The sequence below is a fragment of the Podarcis muralis genome, chromosome 8 (genome assembly GCF_964188315.1).
Source record: "Podarcis muralis chromosome 8, rPodMur119.hap1.1, whole genome shotgun sequence".
NCBI lineage: Eukaryota > Metazoa > Chordata > Lepidosauria > Squamata > Lacertidae > Podarcis > Podarcis muralis.
Genome location: NC_135662.1, coordinates 3,555,816 through 3,578,649, shown reverse-complemented (window position 1 = coordinate 3,578,649; position 22,834 = coordinate 3,555,816). Strand labels below are relative to the sequence as shown.

At 48.2% G+C, this 22,834-nt stretch overlaps 2 protein-coding genes across 2 annotated transcripts in view; one reads left to right on the top strand and one right to left on the bottom strand.

Moving 5' to 3' along the window:
* TOP1MT (DNA topoisomerase I mitochondrial) overlaps window positions 1–4,894 on the bottom strand; it is a 39,454-nt gene extending 34,560 nt beyond the window's left edge. The window contains exon 1 of the mRNA XM_077932690.1: window positions 4,876–4,894. The gene's annotated coding sequence lies outside the window, so the exon portion shown is untranslated. The remainder of the gene's footprint in view (window positions 1–4,875) is intronic.
* A 4,145-nt stretch (window positions 4,895–9,039) lies between these two features.
* The window catches only part of RHPN1 (rhophilin Rho GTPase binding protein 1), a 54,386-nt gene continuing 40,591 nt past the window's right edge, over window positions 9,040–22,834 (top strand). Inside the window, exon 1 of the mRNA XM_028736040.2 lies at window positions 9,040–9,880. Coding sequence (XP_028591873.2) covers window positions 9,782–9,880 — 99 coding nt within the window. The 5' untranslated portion in view covers window positions 9,040–9,781. The remainder of the gene's footprint in view (window positions 9,881–22,834) is intronic.

Below are 22,834 nucleotides of genomic sequence, written 5' to 3'. Positions count from 1 at the left end.
CATGACTCCTGTTGCTCGGACCTAGCAATTCGAAAGCACCCCCGGGTGCAAGTAGATAAATAGGGACCGCTTTCTAGCGGGAAGGTAAACGGCGTTTCCGTGTGCGGCTCTGGCTCACCAGATGCAGCTTTGTCACGCTGGCCACGTGACCCGGAAGTGTCTCCGGACAGCGCTGGCTCCCGGCCTCTTGAGTGAGATGAGCGCACAACCCCAGAGTCTGTCAAGACTGGCCCGTACGGGCAGGGGTACCTTTACCTTTTACCTTTAAGGTAGTCTGTATGGGAGTATATTGTATTTAATTATGGGGTATCAGAGTTTTTAGGGGGTTAACCAGGCTGGGATAGCAGGCTTGTTGGTTTTCAAATGTCTGATGTAGATTTTTTTTCAATTTCGTTGTTCTGTATGGGAGAATGACAATAAAGATTATCGTATCATAGAGGGCTCCGATCCAAACTTCCAATGGCCTACGGTTGTTTTCAGAGCGCAGCCTGGTGCTGATACACTGAACCCTGTTCCTTCTTTCATTGCGCACCCCGCCTCCCCAGTTTGCGCATTCCACACAGCCGCAGGTGGAAGCGCATCATCGCTAGCAGAGAGCATCACCTGTAGCTGCTACCTTCCAGCACCTCCATCAGCAAAGCATCCTTAGCATCCCCCATCGTCCGCACAGCCGGCTGTTCCCAATCAATCATTTTGCAAACTTACCGTACATCTGCAAGAAACAAACAGGCAGGACTATGGTGTTGAAAGCGCTTCGGAATTCGGACCGTGGGAAGCCAAAACAAAAATTATTACAATTTGGAAGACAATTGAACTTTTTTTTATTTTATTTTTTTTATTTTTATTGGATTTGATTTGATATGTTAATTAGATGTTCTTATTGGAAAATTAATAAACCCTTTTAAAAAGAAAAAAGAAAACATTGGCAGCATTAAGATAAATTCAACAATGTCAATAAGTTTTGATGGATGTAATAATGGAATACTGAATGGTTTAGCTTATATAAGATATGTGGGGATTTATGTTATGCAAAATGAACCATGGGAAGAGAAGAAGGGAAGTCACCAGTATTTTAAGGTTGTTTAAATGAATATTCTAAATTGTAAAACAGAAAATTTTATAAAAAATATTTTTTAAAAAACCAAACAAACAAAGGGGGGGGGGGAGGCATGAGAGAGAATGAGCCGTTCCTGCTCTCCACCCCACTGCCCTGAAATTGCTCTACTCATTTCATTGAAATATACATTCTTAAAAAAACCAGAAGCATTTTTACTTGGTATTATAGGCCAAGACATTAATAGGCAAGATGTCAAACTGTTCTTATATGCAACAACAGTGGCAAGAGTACTGGTAGCCCAGAAATGGAAGCAAGAAGAAATTCCGACGAAAGAAGAATGGCAGACGAAATTAATGGACTATGCAGAATTGGACAAAATGACAGGAAGGATTCTAAACCTGCGGGACCAGAGATCCACAGAAGATTGGAAGAAGTATATGAATTACTTGAAGAGCAACTGTAATCGCTAGTAGGACCACAAGAAGCTTTGTAAGGAGAAATATATGAAGTGTTACAAAGTAGAAAAAGATAGAGATATTGATTATGAGATTGAAATGTAATAGGGGAAATAAGAAATGTATACTACTAAGAGATTAGACTGGAAAATTTTCAGACAGGACTGGTGGTGGAAGTCAAAAAAATTGAATAAGATGTAAAAAGCATGTTTAATTACTGTTGAAAATGGTATGTTAAAAACTAATAAAATTATATATATATATATATATATATATATATATATATATATATATATATATGAGAAAATGTTCTGCTTGTATGATCTGATCACACATTAACAGTGGCTTCACCCATCATGCGTTGGGAAGATACTTACATTATGAAGTCCCTCAACTTGAGAAATTCCAACCTTTCAGATGTTATTGGCTCTACCATCGCCCAGTCTCAAATGGGATTGGGGGAAAGCCCTGTGACATCAGCAGCTGGCTAAACCAATCGCTTTTGCTCTCCCTGCTAAGCCACTATGACATAAGACGGCCTGTGATTACACCATTAAGCTATTGTTCCTAGACCTTTGCTTCTTCTTCTTCTAATGCCCCTTTCCCCACACCCCAGAAGAAGAAGAAATCAGGATTATACCCAAAGCTCTAGGGAGCAGCACTTGTTTCCCCTCCTCCTCCTCCTCCTCCCTGCACTTGCCCCAGCAGAAGAGGAACAATGCAAATGGTCCTGAATAAATAACCCTAAACTCTGTTGCTATGACCAGGTCTAAGGCCAGCATGATCTAAATAGTTCCTTGTGTATTTAAACCATTCCTGTGCTTGTCTGGTCGCCTGTGGCGCAGAAGGATCGCCACCAGGTGACCAGGCACCAAAGAATTATGGACGTTGGTTCTTTCAGGGCAACGAATCGCCAACAGTGCATGGATTGCAGGAAGCACTATTTTTTTATATTAAAAAAATGGCCTTCCAATTCTTCTGGGTGGTTGCGCAAATGCTTAGAACAGTGTTTCCCAACCGGTGTTCCGCGGCACACTAGTGTGCCGCGAGACGTTGCCTGGTGTGCCGTGGGAGGGAGGCGGGCGAGGCGGGCGGCGAGAGGCGGGGCGGCGGCGGCATCTCCTGCTGGATGCAAATCCAAACATGGCGGGCGCCTCCCTCGCTCCTTTGTAGGCGGACCATCGAGAGAGAAAGAAAAGGAGGCGAAAGAGCGAGAGAAGGCGCCTCCGCGGAAAGAGGAGCGAGCAGTGCGCCTGCGCGCCGCGGCGCCCGAGTGCAGTGAAATTCCGTGAAGAGGGGAGGGGGGGCTGGAAAAGAGAGAAAGGAAAGATTTTTCATTTTTTTAAAAAAAAAAAAGGAAGAGGGAAAGAAGAGAAAAAGCGGCAGAAGCTGAGGGGAAGGTTTCCGTGAGGGAGAGAGAGAGAGAAACGCGGGGCTGGCGGGACCCCTCCTCTTCCGCCACGCGTCGCCCGCCACCGCCTCAGAATCTCCTCAGGAGCGGCGGCGGCTGCTCCCCCTCGCCCCCTTCCTCCCACCCAGCCCCCTCCCAACCCCCGGACGAGGGACGCGAGGCGGCGCCGCTGAGAGGACGGGAAGGCCCCCGGTGGTGGGGTCGGCTCGAGCAAGGAGGGGCGAGCGCTAGCCGGCTGGCTCTAGCCCGGCAAGAGGAGGAGGAGGAGCACGCCGTCGCTTCCACAGCGGCCGCCCCACACTCCCCTCCCCGGGCACCGGCGGGGAGAATGACGGAGCTCCAGTCCGCGCTGCTACTGCGGAGACAGCTGGCAGGTCGGTCCATCCGTCGGTCGGGGCAAAACACACCACAGCGCAGGCAGAGGCAGGCAGGCCCGTCTCTCCCTGCCCCCCCTCGGACCTGGCCGGCCTGGGGTTTGCACCCCAAACATTCATGTCCACCCCAGCTACACAAGCCACACCTTGCTCTCAGTTCGATCTGTCAAATAACTCACCTATCATTCACATAAAGAACCTAGTCTATCCTCAAACGTCAGAATGTACCTCCTCTCTAGCTTCCCCCACTTCATCTAGGCACTTTCAGCCCTTACTTAACCCACCCCAGCTTGCTTACTCTTCCTTCATTTGCTATAAAAACTAAATACAGAGAGAGACTGAGAGCTGTTGACGAAGAGTTACGTGTGTGTCTTTCTTCGATTCCAGCCAGAATATCAGCTTTGTGTTCAGCCAAACAGGCCCAGGTTGCACACTGAATAAAGTATTTTATAATTTTTCATATTTCTGTTTACTTACTATTTCATAATAAAGTAATTATAAAATACTTTCTTTGTGTTTATTTGATTCCTATTAAAGAGAGTTACTTTATATATAGTCAATATAGGCACAGAGTTAATTTTTTAAACATTTTCTAATGGTGGTGTGCCTCGAGATTTTTTTCATGAAACAAGTGTGCCTTTGCCCAAAAAAGGTTGGGAAACACTGGCTTAGAATATAGGAATAGCAGAAAATGGCTTCTGAATATCCAATGGTCTGACTCAGTATGAGGCAACTTCCAATGTCCTTTGTTGTTGTTGTTGTTTAGTCGTTTAGTCGTGTCAAACTCTTCGTGACCCCATGGACCAGAGAACGCCAGGCACCTCTGTCTCCCACTGCCTCCCACAGTTTGGTCAAATCCAATGTCCTTACGTTGCAGCAATTGCTGGTATGTCAATGCAAACAGTCTCCCTCTCTCTGCACACACAAGGAAGAAGGAGAGGTCACTTCTGCCTTCAGCGGCTCAGGAGGGATGCTGTCATCAATCGGACATGCAAGCCAGCTTCGGGAGATGGTGGTTGTGGGTTGGCCTGTATCACTTCTGTCCCAGAGGTGAGGAAGCTGTGGGCCTCCGAATCTCGTAGGGCTCCAACTCCCACCAACCCCAACCCCCATGATCAATGGTCAAGTTGTGGGAATGTTCAGGGATGCAGGAGAGGATATATTGTTTGATTATAGCCTTTCCAACTTGTGTTAACAAGTTCACAATTTAGCAGAGTAACATTCCCCCTTTTAAACTTGCAGCGGATGCGTTTGCTAAAGGCTCACTAAAGCCTCTATAATAACTGTTCTGGTATTTTCCCCTTATTCCCTCATAAAAGATAAGACACGACACAGTCTTCTATAAAAGTATAAAAAGGTTTACTCACACATCATTCTATTCACAATAGGATCCCAGAAGGCAGACTTAGCTTAGAAAAGTAACATATACCTGGAAACTATCTCATAAGAAGAAAGTCCCTTTGTCCTCTCTTGGCTGGAGCCAATAAGGCATCTTTGGCTAAGCAGATGTTGCTTCTTTGATGCATGTAGTCAAAGAGAGATAGAGATGGCTGCCCTGCCCTGTGCTTTTGTAGTTACCTGCACAGGTGAGGCCATGTCCACTTCTAGTCACATGGAGAGGAAGTCTGTCCCAGCCCAGAAGGAAACAGGAAGTTTATCTGCTGGCTAGACAAACATTCCTCCCCATGTGTAAACAGGTTCACTCTAGGAATGTTGTACTTGATTGCTCTTGTGTTTCACATTCCACACAAGTACAGTAGGGTCTGTAGGGCCACAGCTTCTCTGTCCCTGTCCTGTCCCATTAGCTGATTTCTCAACACTTGAGGTAAAGGTAAAGGACCCCAGACGGCTAAGTCCAGTCAAAGGTGACTCTGGGGTTGCGGCGCTCATCTCGCTTTCAGGCCAAGGGAGCCAGCATTTGTCCACAGACAGCTTTCCGGGTCACGTGGCCAGCATGACTAAACCGCTTCTGGTGCAATGGGACACCGTGACGTAAGCCAGAGTGCACGGAAAGGCCGTTTACCTTCCTGCCGCAGTGGTACCTATTTGTCTACTCACACTGGCATGCTTTCAAACTGCTAGGTTGGCAGGAGCTAGGACAGAGCAACAGGAGCTCACCCCGTCACGGGAATTCAAACCGCTGACCTAACTGGCAATTCCAAGAGGCTCAGTGGTTTAAACCACAGCGCCACCCGCATCCCACTTGAGGATAAACCAGTTGGATGCATGAACTGGCTCCACTGGAAATCATGGAGGGGACATCAAGATCTTTGATGGCTCGTTGACATAGGGCATGGGTAGGCAAACTAAGGTCCAGATGCAGCCCAATCGCCTTCTCAATCCGGCCCGTGGATGGTCCAGAAATCAGCATGTTTTTACATGAGCAGAATGTGTCCTTTTATTTAAAATGCATCTCTGGGTTATTTGTGGGACCTGCCTGGTGTTTTTACATGAGCAGAATGTGTGATTTATTTAAAATGCATCTCTGGGTTATTTCTGGGGCATAGGAATTCGTTCATTATTTTTTTTCAAAATATAGTCTGTCCCCCCGCAACGTCTGAGGGACAGTGGACTGGCCCCGTGCCGAAAAAGTTTGTTGACCCCTGATATAAGGGCTTGCACACCTTTGTCCAGGGTTCTCCTCCTCCTCTCTCCTGCATGTGAGGGGAGCACCCTGTTGCAGTGGCGTAGCGTGGGGGTGCAGGGGGGGCCGGCCGCACCTGGCACAACATCTGGGGGGCGCACTCGCAGCTCTCTGCCCCTACTAAAATCCACGGGCTAGGGGGCGCAAATTACTTGCCTTGCCCCGGGTGCTGACAACCCACGCTACGCCACTGCCCTGTTGCAACAGCTTTAATAAAGATCCGGCTTAGAGCCGCTTTGCTTTCGTATATCCTGGTCTGGTCTCTGTTCCCAACCAGTTTGAGCCTTAAAAGGAACGCTCTCTCCGAAGGTCCAGTCTTCCTTAAGAAGCTGAACCGCTTGAAGGCACCCCTCAATATTCTTATTTCAGAAGTTAATTCGAAGCAACCCAGTGCCGTTTATTTGTTGTTGTTGTTGTTTAGTCGTTTAGTCGTGTCCAACTCTTCGTGACCCCATAGACCAGAGCACGCCAGGCACTCCTGTCTTCCACCGCCTCCTGCAGTTTGGTCAGGCTCATGTTTGTAGCTTCGAGAACACTATCCAACCATCTCATCCTCTGTCGTCCCCTTCTCCTTGTGCCCTCCATCTTTGCTGTTTATTTACTGTATCTGTTTATCTACTGTATGCTTGCTGCCGCCATTCACCTACCCCCTTTGAGATATCTCAAAAGATTGGTTATTAAAACCCCCACCTGGAAGCCCCACATATTGGATTTCCCTCTTGGAAGGATAATTCCAGATTAAACAAGGAGTAGGGTGCCTGACATCTGGTAGACATTGCAAAAAACTTGCACGCATTAGGAGCACAATAAGGATTTGTCTGAATTATTTGTTTTGTTTATTAAATTTGTATACCACCCTTCATCCATAGATCTCAGTGCAGTTCACAACACAAAATCACAATATATAAAACACAAAATACATAGTAGAAATAAGAGCAAAACAAACACAAACCGTTCCTCTCCCCCATGCAGACTTCCTCTCCTCTTGCAGCTGCAAAACTCCTGGGAACTGCAGGAGTTTGCCCACAACAGGGCTAGAATTCCCAGCAGCCTTAGCAAACTATAGTTCCCAGGATACTGGGGGGAAGCCGTGTGTTTTAAATGAACAGTGTAGCTATGGCCACCGTCTTTTGCTATTTGCTACAATTATCTTTTGCTTAAAAACACAGGCCTTCCTTTTCTACAGCAGAACCCAAACTGTCTTTGCAGGCCAGACACTTCTCCCTCTGCATGTTTCAACGGGCTTTGAGCATGTGTTGATTTACATAAATACGTCATTTCATTTGTATTCTGCCTTTCCATAGTAAAAACTATGTCCAAGGCAACTTTCAGCATGAAAAAATACATAAGTACAAATCTAACAATGGTCAAACAGCACACAAAGGTACACAACCAAATCGAGCAATTTCTACATTGAATCATTGTTGTTTAGTCGTTTAGTCATGTCCGACTCTTCGTGACCCCCTGGACCAGAGCACGCCAGGCACTTCTGTCCTCCACTGCCTCCCGCAGTTTGGTCAGACTCATGTTTGTAGCTTTGAGAACACTATCCAACCATCTCGTCCTCTGTCGTCCCCTTCTCCTTGTGCCCTCCATCTTTCCCAACACCAGGGTCTTTTCCAGGGAGTCTTCTCTTCTCATGAGGTGGCCAAAGTCTTGGAGCCTCAGCTTCACGATCTGTCCTTCCAGTGAGCACTCAGGGCTGATTTCCTTCAGAATGGAGAGGCTGGATCTTCTTGCAGTCCATGGGACTCTCAAGAGTCTCCTCCAGCACCATAATTCAAAAGCATCCATTCTTCGGCGATCAGCCTTCTTTATGGTCCAGCTCTCACTTCCATAAGTGAGAAGTGGGAAAACCATAGCTTGAACTATATGGACCTTTGGTGGTAAGGTGATGTCTCTGCTTTTTAAGATGCTGTCTAGGCCTGTCATCGCCTTTCTCCCAAGGAGCAGGCGTCTTTTAATTTTGTGGCTGCTGTCACCATCTGCAGTGATCATGGAGCCCAAGAAAGTAAAATCTCTCACTGCCTCCATTTCTTCCCCTTCTATTTGCCAGGAGGTGATGGGACCAGTGGCCATGATCTTTTTTGAAGATCGCTGAGGTCTACTCTCGAGCAACTAGGCATGCGGCTGCTGCTGATCCTCAAGAGAGGAGCTTTCAGTAGCCACAACTGTTGCATAAAGACAGGAGCGGGGAAGCACAGCAGGGGATACGCTCTTGATAGTTTTAGCCTCAATCTGGCATGGATTAAGTTTTGCAAGAGGTCATTGCATTCTGGATTAAGTTTGCAAGAGATTATTTACATTAAAAAAAAGAACTCTCCAATTCTGTATTTGAAAGCTTCACGCGCGTAAAATTACAAGAGATTTATTTAAAAAGATCTCTCCAATATCGGATTTAAAAGCTCCACACGTGTAAGCGATTGTTTGCATTAAGGGGGGGGACGGGGACCTCTAATTCCGGATTTTAAAACTCCACGCATGTAAATTTGCAAGAGATTATTTGAAGAAGAAGAAAAGTTTGTAGAGGGCTCTTCTCGCGTTTAAAAATCTCATTCGACTAGATTTGCAAGAGGGTTTTTTTGGTGTGTGTATATATACACACACACATATATATTTAAAAATAATTTTTAAAACTCTTCAATCTGGGATTAAAAAAATTCCCTTGTGCAAATTTGCAAGAGGTTATTTACATTTTTTTTAATGGAATTTGAAAACTTCGCTTGCGAGCGGGGGCCGCGCAGGGCTCCCCAGAACGACCCCCCCCCCCCGCCTTCGCCTTGCAGAAGATGGAGAGAAGTTTTTGCAAAACTCCTTTTTTTCCCTCCCCCGCGGGGCACCGCCTCCCCCATGACGTCACCCGCGTTCTAATTCCCACGGTTGCCACGGGCGACCGCCTCGCTCGGCTCCTCCCCGCCTTTCCCTTCAATCATTCAGAAAAGGAGGAAAAAAAGAAAAGTGTAGAGGTGGGTGGGCGGTGCCGGAAGGAAATCCCCGCCCACTTTCCCAGGACTCTTACTTCCTAGTGGCTAAGCGCGCTGCCCTTCCAGGACCCGGCGCTTCCCTATTGGCCGGGGGCTCCTCCCTTTTTCTCCGCCGCTGATCTGAGTTGCAAAAGCCTGAATGTGATTATTGTCTTTGGGGATCCCAAAGTGGCGGCGGCGGCGGCGGCAGGAGCAGCAGACTCACCCTTCCCTCTGCTTTTTATTTTTATTTTTCAAAGAGGTTTGGGGGCTAAGGAAAGGGGGACCAGGGACACATCACCCCCCATCTTCTCAGGGGGAGCATCTGGGTGCAAGAGGGAGGGAAGGGTAGATAGGGGCTCCCCAAATAAAACTCCCCCCCAGCCTCCTTTTGAGAGATTTGGACCCCCCAGGTGGAGATCCGGGAACAGGTGTGCAGGATTTTGGAGATTTCAAGGCTGTACAGGTGGTGGATCAAAGGGGTGTGTCTTAAGGCACAGGGTGGGGGGCCAGACTAGAGAAGACACCCCCTTTCAGACAGGCGTTGAGGACCCATGCAAGATCCCGCAGGTAAAGCAGCTCAAGGTAGATCTCTGCCCCCACCTGCCCGTAGATTCTGAGAAAGAATTTGGATCCGACAGGTGGGCACTGCTGAAAAGGCAAGCAGGTGCTTAGAAGCACCTTAACAGAGCTGGCGTGTGTGTCTCCCAGCGAGGAGCCCTCAGGATCTTGCCCTGGGGAGTTAAGGCGCTGCGGGGAGATGCCCAGGGCTGCAGAAGACCTCGCAGCATCCTGAGCCGGCGAGCTTTGCCAGGATCGCAACCCAGAGCTGTGGCACACCTGCGGCTGCCCGACAGATGCCCACCGGCCGGCCGTTATGATCCCAGAAGAAGAGAGCCCCCCCGGAGGGGAAGCGGACGCCGACGGAGGGCTCCCCCTCCTGCTGCTGCCCTGCGACGGGGGCAGCGTGAGGAAGGTGAGACGTGGGGTGAGGGGACGGGTGCGACGGGCTGGCATTGCGACCGACCGGCCTGGGAGTGGGTGGCAGAGCCAGGTATTCTCATTGCCCACTGTGTGCTTGTATTGGGTACCTTTGTTTATCTGATGTGTCGTTCAAGATCCACAGTCACTTCTCATATAATCTTGCCGGTGCTTCCTATGAAATGCCAGGGCTTTGCACAAATGAGGTCCTTTTCTATGCACCTTAGCTGAGGGTGGTGCGGAACGTGCATACGGGGCCTTTTCGGTGGTGGTTCCCTGCTTCTGGAATGCTCTCCCTAGGGAGGCATGCCTGGCGTCGTCCCTGGCTACTTTTAGGCACCCGTCGAAAGCATTTCTTTTTAGCCTCTTGGCCTTTAACTGGGAGAGTTTTAGATATTGTGGCCTCTTTTAGTAGGTGGGTTATATCAGACCTCCTTCTGTGTTTCCGAATGTTTTTAGCTTCTGTCCAGCTTTAGTTTTATATTGATTTTAATTTTTATGTTCTATCGTAAGTTGCGTTTGCTTTTTGGTTAGGTAAGCGATTAATAATTGTAATACAAAAATCAGTTTTAAAATTGGACCTGGGATAGAATAATAATAATTTTATTTTTTATATGCTGCCCATCTGACGGGGTTCCCCAGCCACTCTGGGCGGCTCCCAAGAGAACATTAAAAACAGTGTAACGTCAACCATTAAAAACTTCCCAGAACGGGGCTTTCTTCAGATGTCCTCTAAAAGTCAAATGGTTGTTTAACGCAGACTGGATGTTAACCTTGCTCAATGCGTTTTGCAACCTACTTCACGGTGGATCCAAAGCACAGGATGTGGGGAGATGGCTTGGAGGGAAGTGGGACTGAGAGCCAGGAGGTTCAAGTCCACAGGAGGTGAGAGAAGAGGGGGAGTGAGCTCTGCAAAACCCACCTTGCAGAAATTATTATTATTATTATTATTATTATTATTATTATTATTATTAATACCCCGCCCTTCCCGGTTCACAAACCGGGCTCAGGGCGGCTAAATGACAAATTTAAAACACTTTAAAACACTTATTCATGTGTTTATACTGCTTTTATAATAATAAAATTCAAAAATCAATTAGATAATCCCCAGGGCTAGCTGGCTGAATTGGTCCTACTTGGGCCAGCGAGGAGGCCAGGGGAGAATGAGCTGTGGGATCCCAGAGCGGGTAATCTTCATAAAAGGGGGAGAGGGAGGGAAGGGAAATAAAAGATCAGGCAGAATTCAAATTAAAGGCCAGGCGGAATAGCTCTGTCTTACAGGCCAGACGGAAGGAGGTTAAATCCTCCAGGGCCCTGGTATCATGGGACAGAGCATTCCACCAGGTTGGAGCCATCACTGAAAAGGCCCTGGCCCTGGTGGAGGATAATCTGACTTCCTTAGGGCCTGGGACCTCTAAACTATTCATGGACCTTAAGGTCCTCTGCGGGGCATACCAGGAGAGGCAGTACCATAGATAAGAGGGCCCTAAGCCACAAAGGGCTTTAAAGGTCAAGACCAGCACCTTGAACCTGACCCTATACTCCACCGGGAGCCAGTGCAACTGGTAAAGCAGGGACCCCGTGAGGAGCCTCGCTGCTGCATTCTGCGGCAGTGGTAAAACTAGATGTGGCAAATGAAGATGTGACCCAAGCGCACCTGTGCGGGAAAGGTATAGCTCAGTGGCAATGCCTCTGCTAAGCATTCAGACTCTCCCAGTTCCCTTCCCTGGCATCTCCAGTGAGATCTGGGATTGCCACCTGCCTGGAACCCTATTCAGCTGCCCATCAGTGTAGACAACACTGAACTCAATGGACCCCAGGTTTGACTTGCTGGAAGGCAGTTTCTCCTGCTTCAAGCCAGCTCCAGCTCCAAATTAAAGGTAAAAGTAAAGGGACCCCTGACCATTAGGTCCAGTCATGGCTGACTCTGGGGTTGCAGCGCTCATCTCGCTTTATTGGTCGAGGGAGCCGGCGTACAGCTTCCAGGTCATGTGGCCAGCATGACTAAGCCGCTTCTGGCCAACCAGAGCAGCGCACGGAAACGCCGTTTACCTTCCTGCCGGAGTGGTACCTATTTATCTACTTGCACTTTGACGTCCTTTCAAACTGCCAGGTTGGCAGGAGCAGGGACCGAGCAACGGGAGCTCACCCCGTCACGGGGATTCGAACCACCAACCTTCTGATCGGCAAGTTCTAAGCTCTGTGGTTTAACCCACAGCGCCACCCGCGTCCCCGCAGCTCCAAATTAGTCATGCTTTAAACTGAAACCCACAGTCCTTCACCTTCTCTCTCTCTCTCTCTCTCTCTCTCTCTTTCTGTCTCTCTGCCACTCTCTGATCCCTCTCCAACCGGCTTAGGCTAATGTTTTGTGCTAGAGTTTCTTTCCTCAGGCTGGGTGACGGCTGTGTTTTTGGCAGCGATTCGTGTCTGTTAATAAACGAGTCCCGGCCAAAAAAAAAAGAGAGCGAGGTGCACATGGCTGGTTTGTGGCCCGGCTCTCTGAGAGGAAGTTTCTGGTTTGGCGAAGCAAATGCCTTCAAAACTGCAACCCAGCTACCCAGGAGGCCCTTGTGGTCTGGTGGGAAAGGCCACGGAGGCCATCCTCTTCCTCTCATCCCATGGTTCCACTTGTAAACACGTTGCTTAATGCTTGGCTTCCGAACAGCTTTTGGAAGTTTCGAGGGTGCCTATTTTGCTTTCTCTGTCTGGTTTTTGGCATGCATACTTCGTCTTCTTTACATTTGCTGACATACATGCACGGGGAAAATCACTTTCCGTGGCCACGTTTGCTGCGTCAGATTCGTTTCTGAGGCCTGTATTCTCTCCTTCCCAGCTTCTGCCACCTTCCTTTCCCTGCAGTGACGCTTTCCTCCCCTCCCCTGCACGGCTGTACCTCTCTGCAAACTCTTTGTTAGCATATCGGGGGGGGGGGGGCATTGCGCATGACACGGAGGAAAGCCTGGATTTGGTGCACTCGGACAGGGAGCTGCCGTCAACCCTGGTTCCACAATGATCCATTTGCTACGTAGGCTGAGACCCTACCTGCCCGCAGACTTTCTCGCCAGAGTGGTGCATGCTCTAGTTATCTCTCGCTTGGACTACTGCAATGCGCTCTACGTGGGGCTACTTTTGAAGGTGACTTGGAAACTGCAATTAATCCAGAATGCGGCAGCCAGACTGGTGACGGGGAGCGGCCACCGAGACCACATAACACCGGTCTTGAAAGACCTATATTGGCTCCCAGTACGTTTCCGAGCACAATTCAAAGTGTTGGTGCTGACCTTGAAAGCCCTAAATGGCCTCGGCCCAGTATACCTGAAGGAGCGTCTCCACCCCCATCATTCTACCCGGACACTGAGGTCCAGCGCCAAGGGCCTTCTCGGTGGTGGCACCTACCCTGTGGAACTCCCTCCCACCAGATGTCAAAGAGAACAAGAACTACCAAACTTTTAGAAGACATCTGAAGGGAGCCCTATTTAAGGAAGCTTTTAATGTTTGATGCGTTACTGTATTTTAATATTTGGTTGGAAGCCGCCCAGAGTGGCTGGGGAAGCCCAGCCAGATGGGCAGGCTTTAAATAATATGTTGTTGTTGTTGTTGTTGTTGTTGTTGTTGTTGTTGTTGTTGTTGTTGTTGTTGTTGTTATCGTATACAAGCATGCTTGCCTCATTTTTAGTGGTTCATTTAGGCCAGGCTTTCCCAAAAGGTGGTTTTTTTGGACTACAGTTCCCATCATCCCTGACCACTGCTCCTGCTAGTTAGGGATGATGGGAGTTGTAGTCCAAAAACAGCTGGAGACCCAAGTCTGGGAAACCCTGACTTAAGTCATCTTAAAGCGGGTTATTGAATCGTGTGAAGTGGTTTTAGTAGCACGATCCTGCGCAGCAAGATTTGTTGTTGTTTAGTCGTTTAGTCGTGTCCGACTCTTCGTGACCCCATGGACCAGAGCACGCCAGGCACCTCTGTCCTCCACTACCTCTCGCAGTTTGGTCAAAGCAGCAAGATTACAGGGGTAATAATTAGGAATGTCAAAAACTGACCTCTTTCCCAAGTCAAACCATTGGTCCATCTTGTTCAGGATACCCACACCGAATGGCAGCAGCTCTCCAGGGTTTTCATCGGAATCTCAATTTTCTAGCCTTTCCAGGTAGAGCAGGAAATGGCTGGAGAATTGCTTCCAATCCACAGTACAGTCGTACCTCGGAAGTCGAACGGAATCTGTTCCGGAAGTCTGTTCGACTTCCAGAACGTTCGGAAACCAAGGCGCAGCTTCTGATTGGCTCCAGGAAGCTCCTGCAGCCAATCGGAAGCCATGGAACCCTTGTCGGATGTTTGGGTTCCAAAGAACATTCGCAAACTGGAACACTCACTTCCAGCTTTGCAGCATCCGGGAGCCGAAACGTTCAACTCACAAGGCGTTTGACTTCCGAGGTACGACTATATTGTGCTAGATGGACCAAAAAAAAGTCAGCTGCCATTATTCCTGTATTAACTACATGTTTGTTTACTGTTTATATTGCCAACTTTCTCAACAGCAGGCGGACAAAATCTAAAGGAAATGCTCCAAACAGGAATAACTTTTCAGTATATGTAACACACCTTCGGTGGGATTTTGGGTGTGTTCCAAATTCAGAGTTTCTCCAGCTACTGGCAATTGCGAAAACACAAGTAACTTAAAAGACAATTTTCAGAGCTAACATTTCCCTTAAGTCACCAACCTGTTGGTTTAGTGGCGGCGGCCCTTGTTGTCTCCCAACTGGTTTACGTTAGATTTATTTTTTTAAAACTTGTTCCCTGGTGACTCAAGCAGAAATGAAAAGGAGCAAAGCACACACAAGTTCACGCAGCCCTCGGCAACCCATCCGGGTGCTTTAATATTTCCTGCCTTAGCAGCGAACGGTGTTGGTTGAATCCACGAACCTGCCTGGACTTGCAAGGCGACTCACCTCTCGGGCCCTTTCGGGCTCGTGGGGAATCAGATTATTCACTTGCACGTTTTGTTTTCCGGTTGATATCGGGCGCAGTTGCTGTTTCGGGGAATAATAACTCAAGGAAGAAAAGGAAGAAGGAGACAGAGGTCACAAAGACCCATGGAACTTGCAGGGGAGAGAGAGGCAAGAGATTATTGTGGGTGGCTGCATTACTGTGATTGGGGACGAGGACTGATAGGATATGTCAAAGGCTTTGCAAATGGCACACACATGGTGAGATCACACATGCAGGCTTGCACTGTTTTGACTCGCCTTCCCATGAGATCTGCATCTAGGCAGTCATTAAAATGAATTTGAACCCAGTGCCCAAGGAGACCAGGTGTTTGATGAAAGGATGGAGGGTGGTTTCCTGTCCAATAATAATAATAATAATAATAATAATAATTTTTTATTTATACCCCGCCCATCTCGGTTCAAAAACCGGGCTCAGGGCGGCTAACAACAAATTTAAAACAATTATAAAAGCAGCATAAAATACAGTATAAAAACATAAATAACAATAAAATTCAATTTAGGGGAAATAAGCATTAGATAATCCCCAGGGCTAGCTGGCTGAATTGGTCCTACTGTACTTGGGCCAGCGAGGAGGCTAGGGGAGAATTAGCTGTGGGGTCTCAGAGAGGGTGACCTTCATAAAAGGGGAGAGGGAGGGAAGGGAAGGGAAATAAAAGATCAGGCTGACTTCAGATTAAAGGCCAGGCGGAATAGCTCTGTTTTACAGGCCCGACGGAAGGAAGTTAAATCCTGAAGGGCCCTGGTCTCATGGGACACAGCATTCCACCAGGTCGGAGCCATCACTGAGAAGGCCCTGGCCCTGGTGGAGGATAGTCTGACTTCCTTAGGGCCCGGGACCTCTAAGCTATGGTTATTCATAGACCTTAAGCACCTTTGCGGGACGTTATAATTTACTGAATTATATCCCGCCTTTTTCTCCAAGGAGCTCAAGGTAGTGTACCTGGCTTTCCCCTTCCTCATTTAATCCTCACAACAAGTCTGTGAGGTAGGTTAGGCTGTGAGGCAGCGACTGACCCGAGGCCACCCAGTGAGTTTCATGGCAGGCTGTGGGATTCGAACTCGGGTCCCCCTAGGTCCTAGTCTGACATTCTTAACTGCTGTGCCATACTGGCTGTCAGTATTGCGGGGGTTGAAGAAAATTCAGGGAAAGTACCCAGGCTTAGTGAAGTATGTATCCTGAAGCCTTTTCCTAGGTGGAAAAAATTAATAGAATCATAGTTTTGCAGCGTTGATAGGGACCCCCAAGGGTAATCTAATCCACCCCCCAGCACACACACCCCTGCAATGCAGGAAATGATGCCTTTCGAAACAAATCATCGAACCCTCTCGAAGATTCGCAAGTGGACTGCATCTTGCAAAACAGAAAAGCTGTTGTTGTCTCTCCTCTTTTCGTTTTGCGGCTGCGAATCTAAAGCCAAACCCCCTTGTTGCAGACTGGGCGGTCGGATCTTAAAAAGGCTGAAGGCCACTCAGTTTGAAAGAAACAACTATCTGACTTTTAGAAGACATCTGAAGGCGGTCCTGTGTGGGGAAGTTTCTAATCTTTGACGTTTTAGTATGTTCTGTGAGCGGCTCAGAGCAGCTGGGGAAACCCAGTCAGATGTGTGCGGTTTTTGTTGTTTAGTCATTTAGTCGTGTCCGACTCTTCGTGACCCCCTGGACCAGAGCACGCCAGGCACTGCTGTCTTCCACTGCCTCCCACAGTTTGGTCAAACTCATGTTCATAGCTTCGAGAACACTGTCCCACCATCTCGTCCTCTTTCGTCCCCTTCTCCTTGTGACCTCCATCTTTCCCAACATCAGGGTCTTTTCCAGGGAGTCTTCTCTTCTCATGAGGTGGCCAAAGTCTTGGAGCCTCAGCTTCAGGATCTGTCCTTCCAGTGAGCACTCAGGGCTGACTTCCTTCAGAATGGAGAGGTTTGATCTTCTTGCAGTCCATGGGACTCTCAAGAGTCTCCTCCAGCACCAGAATTCAAAAGCATCCATTCTTCGGCGATCAGCCTTCTTTATGGTTCAGCTCTCACTTCCATACATCACTACTGGAAAAACCATAGCTTTAACTATACAGACCTTTGTTGGCAAGGTGAAAGTATTATTATTTATTTGCATTGTGCATGCAAATATAAGGAAATCTTCCAGTCCTTCAGAGATATAGATGATAGATAGATAGATAGATGATAGATAGATAGATAGATAGATAGATAGATAGATGATAGATAGATTTTAAAGGGCATTTCTCATTTCAAAAGCTGCAGTGGGAGATATGATCCTTGCATGCACATATAAGAGGGATGGAGGCAGCGGCTGCAGCCGGCCATATTGCATGCATTGTGGTTCAGATAGGGTTGCTATGGAGACTCCAACAAGTGGAGTGGGGAACTTGTGATAGGGCCCATTACCGTTATCTCCCTGGCTGGATAACACTGTTTTGTCACTGAGGCCTTAATACATCTGTTTCCTCTGCACGATTCCCCATCTTGGCTCTCTGCCTGCCACAAGCTAGCTCTTTTTTTTCCAGGTTGGGAACAGACACAGACTGGGCTTCTCCTCTCTTTGGTCCATTTGCGAGCTCTGAGCTGTGGTTCTTTTAGCTTGGGCGTCGGGAACCTGTGGCTGTCCAGAAATCGTAAAGTCGGAAGGGGGACCCCCAGCGTTCATCTAGTCCAACCCCTTTGCAACGCAGGGATCTCATCCGTGGGGCCACCCAATCTCTGCTTAAAAATTTCCAGGGAAGGATAGTCCACAACATCCCAAGGGAAGCCCGTTCCCCTGTCGAACGGCTCTTTTGCTGTCAAAAAGTTGTTCCTAATGTTTTCGTTGGAGTCTCCTTTCTTGTAAATTGAAGCCATGGGTTCAGGTCCTGCCCTGCAGAGCAGCAGAAAACCGGCTTGCTCCATGTGACACTTCTTCTGTGGGGTGTTAGGTATTGGGGAAATACCGTATTTTTCGCTCTATAAGACGCACCAGACCACAAGAGGCACCTAGTTTTTGGAGGAGGGAAACAAGAAAAAAAATATTCTGAATCTTAGAAGCCAGAACAGCAAGAGGAATCACTGCGCAGTGAAATAATAATAATAATATAGTAATAATTTATTATTTATACCCCGCCCATCTGGCTGGGCTTCCCCAGCCACTCTGGGCGGCTTCCAAAAGAATATTAAAATACTATAATACATCAAACATTAAAAGCTTCCCGAAACAGGGCTGTCTTCAGATGTCTTCTAAAAGCCTGGTAGTTGTTGTTCTCTTTGACATCTGGTGGGAGGGTGTTCCACAGGGAAGGCGCCACTACTGAGAAGGCCCTCTGCCTGGTTCCCTGTAACTTGGCTTCTCGCAGTGAGGGAACCGCCAGAAGGCCCTTGGCACTGGACCTCAGTGTCCGGGTAGAACGATGGGGGTGGAGATGCTCCTTCAGATATACTGGACCAAGGCCGTTTAGGGCTTTAAAGGTCAGCACCAACACTTTGAATTGTGCTCGGAAACGTACTGGGAGCCAATGTAGGTCTTTCAAGACCGGTGTTATGTGGTCTCTGCGGCCGCTCCCAGTCACCGGTCTAGCTGCCGCGTTCTGGAAAGCAGCAATCCCTCTTGCTGTTCTGGCTTCTGGGATAGCTGCGCAGCCTGCATTCTCTCCATAAGACGCACACACATTTTCCCTTACTTTCTAGGAGGGAAAAAGTGAGTCTTATAGAGCAAAAAATACGGTACCTTGCTTGTACTTGAACAAGCACCTATTATAAGAATTTTAAGGTCTTAGATATGTAATAAATGTTCATGGATGTACCAAGCAAACACGTACATAAATATATAAGCCACATGTCTGAAACCCCACAGAAAAAAAAAGTCCTGAACAAATTGACCTCAAATATTTCTCTGCAAGGCCAAAGTGGGAAACCTCCCCATTGTCTCTTTCCTCACAAATCCTGTCTTAAGGGCACAGTTAAGATATGAATAGGGTGTGAGCCTGTGACCTGGCCCAGGAACTGAGTATTTATCATTACAAAAGACTGGCCAGGCTCCCCAGGAAATCCAATCAAGTGACCATTAAACAGGTAACCTGCCAGACAGGAGATAAACAATGACAGGAGATAAATAACGCACTCAGATTTCTGTTGTAGACCGCCCTTTCTGTGATGTAGGTATGATGTGTCTGGGGGTGGTCTTGGACTGCAGGGCAGGCAATTTAAAATGTCTATATAACGGCGGGCACACCTGGGTTCTGGGATTCTCCTCCTTCTCCTGCGTGTGAGGGGAGCACCCTGTTGCAACAGTTCAATCAAGATCAGGCTTACTAGCTGCTTTGCTTCTCAATATTCTCTGGTTGGCCTCTGTTATTTTCTCCAACTGATGGAGAACCTACAAAGGACACTATAAGGGCTCTTGTGTCCCCCATAAGGGAATAAGGGCAGATTTTGTTTATTACACACCTAGCCCTCTCCTAAGGGACGTGGGTGGCACTGTGGGGTAAACCACAGAGCCTAGGACTTGCCGATCAGAAGGTCGGCGGTTTGAATTCCCGCGATGGGGTGAGCTCCCATTGCTCAGTCCCTGCTCCTGCCAACCTAGCAGTTCGAAAGCACACCAAAGTGCATGTAGTCCAGCGGGAAGGTAAACGGTGTTTCCGTGCGCTGCTCTGGTTCACCAGAAGTGGCTTAGTCCTGCTGGCCACATGACCCAGAAGCTGTACGCCGGCTCCCTCAGCCAATAAAGCGAGATGAGCGCCGCAACCCCATAGTCGGCCACGACTGGACTTAATGGTCAGGGGTCCCTTTACCTTTAGCCCTCTCCTGCACCCGTTGACCGAAATGTGTGGCAAACACTGTGACTTACGCATTAAAGCCTTTGGCAAAAAAAAAAGTGTTGCGACTTCAAGCACTGCTTCTTCTGCCAGTGGGAGTCAGTGGCTAGGGTTGCCATACGTCTGCAATTTCCCGGACATAGCCAGGATCTGGTCATCGGAAACAGTGTCCAGGTGGAAATTGCAAAAATGTCTGGGAAAATCCGGATGTACGGCAACCCATGTCTCAGAAGTGTAGATATTGGCGAAATTCATTAAAAATGGCTCAAAAATGTCTTCTTTTTTTGAGATTTTGAAAAAGAAAAAAGCAAGCTCAACAGCTTTGTGCCCTGACCCCCCCCCCCCGAAATATTTTTTTCCCCTGTCTGGATTTTTGCTTTTTGAAATATGGCAACCCTATGGGACACTCACTGCTGGTACTGGATTTCTTATGAAGTATCAAGAAGCATCCCATTGGTGGAGCTTCTGCTTTGAACCCTTGCCACTTAGCGCCCCCCTAAGTAATCCCACCTCTCCAGGGGTGCTTTAACCACACAGGAGAAGGCAGTTGGCACCATGTTAGTGCCATGCAAATCGGGTTCTCCAGGAAAGCTTGCTGCAGCCAGGGCTATGTCATCTCAGGTATTGTCTGTAAACCCTGGTGGGGCAATAACATCTTGGAAGTTTCCTAAAAAGCCAGGCGACAACTGTCAGTTTTCCTTGAGCAGGGAGTTCCGCAGGTGTGGTAAGCACTGCCTTCTGCAGCCAGTCGTCAGACTAATTTCATAAGTCTTAATTCGCTAGTTTTGCTTTTCTTCTTCTCTGTAAAGGTATCTCTGTGGGAGAATTTCACCTTAATGGCCGGATCCTGTCTTAGTCTGCAGAAAAAAACACCCCCACAAAAAACTGGGTACAATGAAGTGCATTGTGACATATTTTAGAAAGTGCAATCGAGGGAGAGGGCTAGAAAGTGAAAGGATATCAGCCTGAACTGCCGGGTGCTTGCAGAGTTTTAAATAGCAATTGCGCTTATCTCTAGTAGGAATTGTGGCCTTTGGTAGCTAGGTTTCATTCTCCAATGAGCAGCTGGCCCATTTCTCCACCACCTTAACCCCAAAGTGAGAGAACCCGCTCTTAAAAAGTCCTTAACAGATTGCTTCCTGGGGCCTCATGCGGATCACATTTTAAAAGATGTGTGTGTTTAGTCATTTAGTCGTGTCCGACTCTTCGTGACCCCTTGGACCAGAGCACGCCAGGCACTCCTGTCTTGAGGAGGAGACTCTTGAGAGTCCCACGGACTGCAAGAAGATCAAACCTCTCCATTCTGAAGGTAATCAGCCCAGAGTGCTCACTGGAAGGACAGATCGTGAAGCTGAGGCGCCAAGACTTTGGCCACCTCATGAGAAGAAAAGACTCCCTGGAAAAGACCCTGATGTTGGGAAAGATGGAGGGTGCAAGGAGAAGGGGATGGCAGAGGATGAGATGGTGGGACAGTGTTCTCGAAGCGACCAACATGAGTCTGACCAAACTGCGGGAGGCAGTGGAAGACAGGGGTGCCTGGTGTGCTCTGTTCCAGGGGGTCACGAAGAGTCGGACACGACTAAACGACTAAGCAACAACAGAGACCAGGAATGATAAGCAAGCAGCATTAATGTTTATTGACACAGAGAAGGCCTTATTATCAAAGATATAATATCATGGGATTTTATGAAAAGGAATTTGGAGTTAATGGATATGGGGCAATGGGAGCAAATAAAGTCTTTAAGGGCTAAGTAGCATAGCATTTTTTGGGGACGAGGGTGGCGCTGTGGGTTAAACCACAGAGCCTAGGACTTGCCGATCAGAAGGTCGGCGGTTTGAATCCCCGCGATGGGGTGAGCTCCCGTTGCTCAGTTTGCTCAGGTTTGCTCAGGTTGCTCCTGCCAACCTAGCAGTTCGAAAGCACGTCAAAGTGCAAGTAGATCAATAGGTACCGCTCCGGCGGGAAGGTAAACGGCATTTCCATGCGCTGCTCTGTTTCGCCAGAAGCGGCTTAGTCATGCTGGCCACATGACCCGGAAGCTGTACGCCGGCTCCCTCGGCCAATAAAGTGAGATGAGTGCCATGACCCCAGAGTCAGCCACGACTGGACCTAATGGTCAGGGGTCCCTTTACCTAGCATAGCATTTTAAAAAAGGCAGTTGAGCTCCTGAATTGAGGTGTGTGTTTGCGTGATGTTTTCATGGAACCCGGAGGCAGACTGTCCTGGGGCATGCGCTCAGGTCGTTTCCTGAGAACCTTCCATTGGTCAGAGGTCCAAAGTCCACGAGTGGAAACTGAACTCCGGTTCGGGGCGCCTGGAATAAAACAGCTGTCGCCACTTTTTGTGCAGAACCGTTTTCCTATTTTGCTGCTCTGTCATCGTCCTGCCGCAAGGCTGGGCTCTCCTATTTCGTGCCGGACAATAGCTCGCCCTTAGCTTGCCCGTTCCTTTGCAGCCGTTCTGGATGTTGACCCCTTCTCTCCTCGCACGGAGCCCGCCAGATACAATAAGACCGTTTGGTGGCGTGTTTCATCGGGGCTCGGAGAAGCTTTGCTGCTCCTTTATAGATCGCCTTCCTAATCCTCCTCTCTCAGAGGCAATAAATTTCGCTGCTCAGCTCCGCTCATGTAACTTAATGACCCACCCAGGCCTCGTAAATTTCCAGGGGTTGCTTTTGTTGTGTGTGTGAGAAGTGTTTTGGTTTTCTTTTAAAGATATGCAACCTGAACTGTCGCGGGAACAAAAGAAAATAAAAGATACGTCGCCACTCCTTTAGAAAGCCAGTGAGTGGCTGTTCCAGGCTATTCCAAAGTCCTAAAAAAAGACCTACATTGGCTCCCAGTATGTTTCCGAGCCCAATTCAAAGTGTTGGTGCTGACCTTTAAAGCCCTAAACAGCCTTGACTCTGAAGTTTCCACCCCCATCGCTCAGCCCAGACACTGAGGTCCAGCGCCGAGGGTCTTCTGCTGGTTCCCTCGCTGACAGGGAACCAGGCAGAGGGCCTTCTGGGTGGTGGCGCCCTCCCTTCAGATGTTGATGAAATAAACAACTATCTGACTTTTAGAAGACATCAGAAGTATTGTATTGGGAAGTTTTTAATGTTTGATATTTTATGGTGTTTTTATATGTGTTAGAAGCTGCCCA